Source organism: Antedon mediterranea, chromosome 3 (assembly GCF_964355755.1).
Source record: "Antedon mediterranea chromosome 3, ecAntMedi1.1, whole genome shotgun sequence".
In the NCBI taxonomy this organism is placed as follows: Eukaryota; Metazoa; Echinodermata; class Crinoidea; order Comatulida; family Antedonidae; genus Antedon; species Antedon mediterranea.
In genome coordinates this window covers 17,047,320-17,055,937 of record NC_092672.1, presented here as the reverse complement: position 1 = coordinate 17,055,937, position 8,618 = coordinate 17,047,320, and the positions used below count along the sequence as shown (strand labels likewise).

General features: G+C 36.9%; 1 protein-coding gene across 1 annotated transcript; it reads left to right on the top strand.

Annotated features, from left to right (window-relative positions):
* The first annotated feature begins 710 nt into the window (after positions 1 to 710).
* LOC140044080 (uncharacterized) lies at positions 711 to 1,654 on the top strand. The gene is made up of 5 exons (XM_072088560.1): positions 711 to 844; positions 926 to 993; positions 1,091 to 1,166; positions 1,264 to 1,464; positions 1,621 to 1,654. Exons 1-5 carry the CDS (start codon positions 840 to 842, stop codon positions 1,652 to 1,654), a joined length of 384 nt encoding a protein of 127 aa, XP_071944661.1. The 5' UTR covers positions 711 to 839.
* Positions 1,655 to 8,618: the final 6,964 nt, after the last annotated feature.

Genomic DNA, 8,618 nt, shown 5'->3' with positions numbered 1-8,618 from the left:
GATTAATAAAATTTTAGTAATAATTGATTTTGAAGCATTTCCCCAAGCAAGAACACCATAATTTAAGTACGATAAAATAAGAGTAGAATATAAAATATTTAATACTTTTTGAGGAAATATTGATTTCAATTTATACATCATGCCAACATTTTTTTTGATAATAATTTGCAAAGGTAATTAACATGGGCTTTCCAGTCAAGTCTGTCGTCAATAAATATACCAAGAAATTTTGTGTTGGTTATTTGATTAATAGGAACATTGTTGAAAATAATATCTTTTGGTAACATACTATATTATTTGTTACTAAACAACATAAAATTGTTTTTTAGCATATTTAGTGATAGCTTGTTTGCATGTATCCAATTAGTAACCCTTTTTACCGTGTTATGCAGCGCATAATGACAATGATTGTGGTTTGTCAACTTTTTTTTTTTTTTTAAATTTGGTTTTAGTACAACGAACATCAGTTCAGAATGTTTCACAATGGAAAGATAGTGTTAAAGGTAAATACAATACTAACGTTATATATCTATATTATAAGTGAGAGAGTTTGTACGTCTGTCTGTTTGTTTGTTTGTCTCTTACTTATAATATAGATATTTAGATAGATATGATTCATACTGAAAAACTTGATGCTCATTGGCATAAATAAATATTCAAAGAGGGCACGAATCAGATGTGTACCCTGAACACATCCAGTAGTAAATCCTTCTCCGAGAAGCCTTGTATATGTTTTAATTGGTTGCAAACTAGCACCAGCACCACGTACTATTAGTTGTATAATAAAACCAGTTTTTCTTCTTTTTTTTTTTATAATTTCAGTAACAAGAATACCAATAATGCCGTAAGTATTTTTTCTTCTCTTGACATTACATTTTTGTTTATTTATTCGATTCATATATACATATATATAATTTATTCATAGTACATTCGTAAGAGTTCCCTCGGAAGAGCACCCGTTCAACCCGAAAGAAGAAGAAACCGTGGACAAAGGTAAATTAAAGTAAATGCATTGTTGGCGAACGATACTATTTAACGCTGCTCATATGATTGTTATAATATAATATTATATATATTTGATTTCATATAGAATCAACACAGCAACAACCGTTACATTCGACGGGTCGTTGTAAACGCCCTCAACGAACCAGAGGCGTGTTTTCATGGTAGGTTCACCAACTATTATTCTTGTTCATGCAGGAAAATGCTCCCCAAAAACCCGAAAATCATTATTTTTTATTTACGTCATGTTTTCTTTCACAGGCAAAGCACACTTCTGCCTTTTAAGGAAACGTACGCCTTTGATTCCGAAAACGACAACAACAGCAATATAGACTACCTGATAGCTTCGTCGTGCTCTGCTGTACATAACAGTGACACGGCAAAAGTAGCAGATATATTAAAATGGAATGGCTTCACGTATATCAGAATGAAGCCAACAAAAGACAAACAAACCATAATGAGGTATTTGAATAGATGCAAACGCGTTATTGTGTTCCAAAATCTATTCTTTGAAGATTACGTCAATGACGTATTTACTATCTGCAGCGAAAATTTAGGAATGGTGGAGACAACTCTACCATTCAAAAATAACATTTTTGATATAACGGTTTTTTCTAGTGGTACTGTCATGCGCGTATTGAAAAGAAAATAGTTTCATTGTCAATAATTTGTCTTTTGTTGGTTTAATTAAATAATACCTTTCATCATTAGTTGTACAAGTATAAATTTTTAACTAAATATATATAGGCCTATAGACCTAAATCATAGGCAGGACATAGAAAAAAAAAATCAAGATCAAATCAGTTAAAACTGCCTCAATATATAAGTTTATGTTTCGGGCATAGCCGATCATCAGGTGAAGAAAATCATCAAATATGAAAAGGCATAGTTATAAAGGCACACTTCCAAACGCTTTGGGGTACAAAGCAGAAATGGTTAGTTATAAAGCAGGAAAAATATACATATGTATAATATATTTGTTTGTGGATGTTAACCTAGTTCGTTGTACGTGAATCCATACTTTTGTAATATCTGCTGCTAGTGGTGCATATTGTTATGTACATACAGCATCACGGTTGACTGAAATTTCAGTTTGTTTAATGTTTTATTTATTGATAGAATTTCAATATATTATTGTACTGTATTTATTGTTTATGAATTTAAATGTCGTTAACTCGGAAATCGTTTTAACAAATAAAAAAATTTAAAAAGTTACATCACGTTTGTTTCTTTTTATTTATTCATTTCTTGTGTGTGGGTGCGTGTGCGCGTGCGTGTGTGTGTGTGTTCATGGCTCTGTCATCCTGTGTGCAGAATTTAGGACGACTACTGAATGCGGATAAAAACTCTATTCGAAGACATGCACAGAAAACCGGTTACATATAAACTTTAATTGTCGAATACAATTGCACCAAAGTGCAAATGTATTCCACGTTATAATCAATATTACATTTTAAAATAGATATAGCTAAAAAGTAATACATTAAGGGCGTAATAATATTTTACATAAAATAAGTGTTATCTTTTAACTATTGAAAACACATTAAATAAATGATTGTTTGATACCGCCCGCTCGAAAAAATCTTCCGCGCGGTTCAGTAAACGTTATCAAAGAATATATATCACAAGAATGAGTATTCCGCGATTTTTTCATGAGATATTTGTAACAGAGAGCTCCAGAGAGTGATGTCCGCCCTCATAAGGGGGGATGTATACATACTAAATAAGACTTGATTTAATAGATACCGTATTATACATGTCACATTAAATAGAATTATGATAATATATTTTGCAATTGTAATATATTTTATAATACATATTTATTAAAAAAACTAGTGTACATTCACTTTATTTACAGACAATTATTTACTAACATGCTAAATTCGTTCACAAAAAAAGGCCTAACACAGCAACACCAAAAATCAACGAATCCTTACTCAGCACGGTCTATTCTTATCATTGCCGCGTAGTACTCTACGCCCGGTAAATTAAGTATTGTTTTTATGATACAAATTAGTATAAAATACATGTTATTAATAGGATAAAATGTTAAATGTCATTAACATGTATTTGTTTTACCAGAAACAAGTTAAATATAGGAATATTATTAAACTATCCTTCGTGAAAACGCGTAAACACCAACACGCCCGGTCACGCTATCGTAGCGCCCGGTTGATAAAGCAAACTGTTTATACGGCAGTTTTTACTAAATAAATTGCATAAAACGAACAATTAAATATCCAAATAGCATTTAACATAATGTTGGCATCTAGTTGATAACATTTTTTTATCATGAAAAGTTGTATACATCCCAGATACATCCTCACTTATGGCGGCCCCCTACCACATGGACAAATTACTGTTACATGGAAAATCACGGATTTCTCATTCTTGTGATATAATATTCTTTGACGTTATCTGCTTACACTGAGGGTGCCTGACTTGTTCATTATCATGGGAGCCGTGAAAATCATTTGTGTATGGGTAAATAATAAAAAATATACAGAGGGCGCAATCACACAAAAAGTCAGAAGAGTAAACAAGTTTACTATCTTGTGTACGTGTGTGTGAGTGTGTGTATACAAATAATATTGTTCGCTTCTTGATAAAATCGAAACGGTATAGTGTAGAAAGCGAGCATTACATATTTGTACCGTTTCTTCACGGCTCGAGAACTTATTATCCAGAGAATACTATATTATTTGTGCATGGTAAAATAATAGTTTATAAAAAAAAATTAGACTTTAATATCGTGTGTGTGTATACACAAAACACTTCTTGATAGTGGTGGGTGTGGTGTGAAAAGTATTCAACGTTTCAGAGTGACAAAGCTTTACGAGTGTACTTTTAACCGATGTTTACCGTTTCGCGACGACCAACATTTCTTCGTGGACAGTGCAGTAACGAATACGGTGTTTGGACGACTGTACTTTAGACAGAGTAAATAGACGAACGTAACTGTAGCTATGAGCATAGAAGACCATGTTAATAGGGCAGGAATCCAGATTGAAATTGGAATTCTGCCTATGAAATTCAAGTTAAAGTCAGACATTGCCTTTCCAAGTGCCCGAGCAGGAATTTCTATCAAGCTAGAAACGGTCTTGGCAAACGCTTCAACCGGCGAAACGGACAGGATCGGATGTACTACATAGTTTCTGTGATATTCGGTACATTCGTCTCTTTCTTCTATAAAGATATTTGTTCGCAACCACGACACAAACACATTCATCGTATCAGCATTCTCTGTGATTCGTCTCTGTTGCTTTTCACATTTGTTGACAAGCTGTGTCATCTCGGCCCGATTAACCGCCACTCTCTCTCTGTACAATAATAACCAATTCCATGGAACACTTACAACGAATAAAACAATAAATACGTCGAAAATCAATCCTCTTAGCTTCAACATCACGCACGCATGTGCACTCGACGCTGTACATTAACGATAACTTTTAATCTTCATACTTTTTAAAAAAAATATATAATAATAATAATACATGTAATTTGATTCAAAGGCTGAAGAATAAATGGCTCGTGTCATAACAAACGGAGCCTTGTGTTGAAATTATAATTTCTTTCAAGGCAATTAAGATACGACCCGAATTCAATAGATTACTTCCGAATTCAATAGATTATCAACAATTAAAAAACAGCCTTTGAAGTTCAGTGGACAATTACCGGTACTTTGGTTCTATTCAATATCCACAACACATTCGCCTTGAATACCATTAGTCATTATTAATGGATCTACATTAAATTTTACACACTTAAACAATGAATTCAATGAATTACCACATCACATTTTAAATATTCTTAATTACTGTGACAGTATTAGGCCTACTCATAACCTCAGAACAGAAACTGAATTCGAAATTCCCTTCACAAGACTAACTTGCAGTCAACAGTTTATACACATATATGGACCAAAATTGTGGAAAGAATTCACTTGTAATGGTGGTAATAAACCGGTTATCTTAAAGAAACAAAATAAATGTATAAAAAAACAGGTTAAAAAATACTTTTTATCACTATATGCTGATTAACAACACCTTTGTTTATTTAAGTTCTATATACTTGTTCTTATGTAAAAGGGTCCTACAAAAAAACGAAGCTATAGCTTTTTTATGCAGGATCCCTGTTCTCAGTTGTACTGTAATTATGATGTACTGTAGTTGATGACTAAATAAATGTGGAATAAATGAAATGAAAATAAATGAATACGAATAAAGATTACACTTTAATTTCTTTCAATTTTATTATCATCTTCATATATAAAATCAACCATTAAAAATTGCATAATTATGTTGATTAATGGATTATTTTGAGCACACAATCTGTTAACATAACTCACTTCTACTCTTAGATCATGATTAGGCCTATACAAATTCTTACACATTCTTCTTCGTTTTCAATAACTATCCTCGCCGTCAGAATCTTCGTCTATCTCCCATCCAGTCTTTAGTATCCTCATCCTCATTTTCACTTACCCCATTTTCTTCAGCCCCTCACCGAGTAAAAAAAAAAAAATCCTGAATGTATGTAAGCCTAGCTAGTCGATGAACAGGGCCGTATCGTCAGCAATAGCAAGAAGGCCAGCATTTAAAGCGTCAGCTAATTATAGCAATATAGCTTTTGCGACACAAAGCTCCTTTCGTGGTGACGCGACCCAAATAGAAACAAAAAAAAAACACGCAATGTAAAGACATTTTTTTTTTTGTATTTGCCTTTGTCGTATCATCAAACTTTCCGTTCTTTAGTGAACAGAACATCTTCATCATCCTCCTCTCCATCGGCATCGCCTTTTCTCAGAAAATGACGTTTATGCATCAGCATAAAGCATTGAATAAAGACTATGGTGAAGAATCTGATCAGATGCGAAATCATGAGAGCGAATGCCCAGTGTCGACCTACTTTGTTGATCGGACAGTCTGATGAATCTAGTTTGTGTGCGCTCAAATCGAGTAGATTCTGATAGCAGCTATCGAGCTCATCACATTTGAACAGTTCACGACCGTCAAACATACATGGACCGAGTTTATAGATAAAAACGTTGCGTATCAGATCCAGGATTGTCATAGCCACCGACGTCAATGAAACCGCCTCCCATATGCGTTCCAACGATGAGTATCTGGACATCATGGCGGCAGACAGGAACGCGTACACTACGTGCTCAGAACAAAGTGGATATACAACGGCTCCGGCTAGAACGTCCACCAGTAGCGTGGCAACGACTATAGGCAGTCCAACGAACATGTACCACGTCCAGCAGTCTAGAACTTGATTTCCTTTTGAACGATCGGTTATGTGTAGCATTACCGGCAGAATACCGGTGGGCAGATAGACAAGCAACATTTGTACAGTGTAGTAAATGGAACCGGCAGCTGTCCCCAACTCTACCATGGGACAACGTCGTTGATCGGCTTGCCATCGAAGAGCGTCCGTCATGGCGCGATGACAACGTGCATCAGTTCCGTGAGCACCGCACTCTTGCATCGGATCTCGATAGGATACACCGCACGGTCCGATCAGAAATTTCATATTGGACAGAAACGATATGTTTGCAGCCGCGCACATGCTCAATCGAAACGCCGATATGAGTTTTGTTGTCGATGCAGCGTGTACGAATATGGCGTAGAGGCAAACGGGTAGAAAGATGGCGTGCCAATCGATTATCGGATGAACGTTTGTCTGTAACAGTACGTCGATTACAATAGACGTAGCGAAACATGTTGTGATCAACGAACAAACAGTGTACTCTTTCATCGTCTCTGTGCTGCTGTGTCGTTTCGTGCGCGAAATACGTTCATGTGCTCATCATCATGACACAGAGGAGGGAGAACGAGGAGAAGGCGGCGGCAGAGGAATGAGAATCGTGAATTCAACTTCTCCGTTCGACAGATTTCTTCTGACAACGGGACAATGCATGAATCTGTAAACGGACTGTATACATTTTTCAAAGTCGTGCGCGTTAGTCCATCCAACTTGTGAGTAGAATTCACGATATGCGGTGGGCGTCATGACGTCGGCCGGTCGAAGAGCAAACTTGTCACCGTGTTTATCTATTACAATGGGCTCGGCGCGCAAAAAAGAGGCCGATTCACCGGATTGTAACGGTAATCGTTTGTTTCTAACGCTCGTTCTGAAATCAACTGAGCGCATGATGGCTTCGAAGTATTCGATATCTGGCGCGGGAGGAGGAAGCGGTATGTTCAGTATGTATTGTCTGACTTCGACAGTCCACGGTGGCTGTTTATCACGTTGCACCAACGCTCTGTAATACGATTCTGGAGATTTGTATTGTGGACTGTCGGTCAAGAGAACCTTGTAGAAGAGTGTACTCGCATCGCGTATATCGAACGTGGTGTCGCGATCCATGTATCGAATCGGGATAGCCGCGTACGGAATCTTTGTGTTTTGTTTCCAGCATTTCCGGGCCGCGATCGATGCATGACCGAAGCGTATCCGATCAGGATTGTTACACGACAGCTGCGTGTACGCGCTTGCAGGTAAACGATGTGTAGTGAGAAACGTCGTTCTGTCTTCATCGTGGTAACATATCAAAGTGTCAACATCTATTAATATCCATTGATTGGGATGTACGTGCGGTTGGAGTAATCGTCTGCCTTGTACCGTCATTTTGTTAAGCTGTATTCGTTTATTTGATTTTGAATGTTGTAGAACGGGTAGACGTGTTGCTGCTGCTGCTGCTGCTGCTTCATCATCCGTCTTCATCACCTTCCAACTCGTCCAATCGGTATTATTAAATTCATCTCGTAGTGTTTCACCAACACCACCCGTCGCATTCTCGTTGCCTACAATAAACCAATCGGTGTTGAAGTTGAGAGCCTTTGTCATCGTCGCGCTGTGCGTGTCTCTCTCTCTCTCTCTCTCTCTGTATGTGTCTTGTTAATGGTTAAAAGGAACTGATTACGATTCCATATTTTCATTTTCATTCACGATGATGTCAAACGATGACCATAGATTTGCTTACAGATTTAACAACGATTCAACGTGGTACATCGAAGACCATGCACTTACGTACGGCGATGCAAAAGAGCGTATAATGCTTCAGTGGAACATAAATCCGACGTCGCGTAGACTAGAAATGCGATGTGAAGATAGCATGCGTATACTCGACGACTACGACCCGATCATGAAGAACAGGAACGTTATAATCGATAGTTATTCCGTCCAATATCCTATAGATAATTTCGAAGATATGTTTCATAGAAAAATTGATGAACGAAAGAAAATGAGTAAAGAAGATATACGAAATTGGCTATCAACTGCGTTCAAGTACTGCAATATCGACTACAACTACCCGTATACTCAACCGTTACCGATAATGTCAGATTTGTACGTGTACGTGAACAATCTTCACGCTAAGCTGAACAATTGCAACTCGTTGTCAAAGTTGACGAGATGTGTGCGACTGTTGCAGGAAGCACGATCGATGTTCCCGAACGATACAAAAATGTTTGGTTTGGTAGGCTACGAATTGGACACGTTGCTCAACATATGTTTAGGCGTGTATCAGTATCCAGAGTACAACAAGGCATCAACGTTTGGAGAAGTGATAAGTCTTCGACAGTCAATGTACGTGGGAGACTTGATGAACT

What these genes read in the sequence shown, in the direction of transcription:
- LOC140044080 (XM_072088560.1), top strand. An exon ending in AGAAGAAACCGTGGACAAAG is followed by an intron (nt 994 to 1,090) that starts GTAAATTAAAGT and finishes GATTTCATATAG; the next exon opens with AATCAACACAGCAACAACCG. An exon ending in GACAAACAAACCATAATGAG is followed by an intron (nt 1,465 to 1,620) that starts GTATTTGAATAG and finishes GGTTTTTTCTAG; the next exon opens with TGGTACTGTCATGCGCGTAT.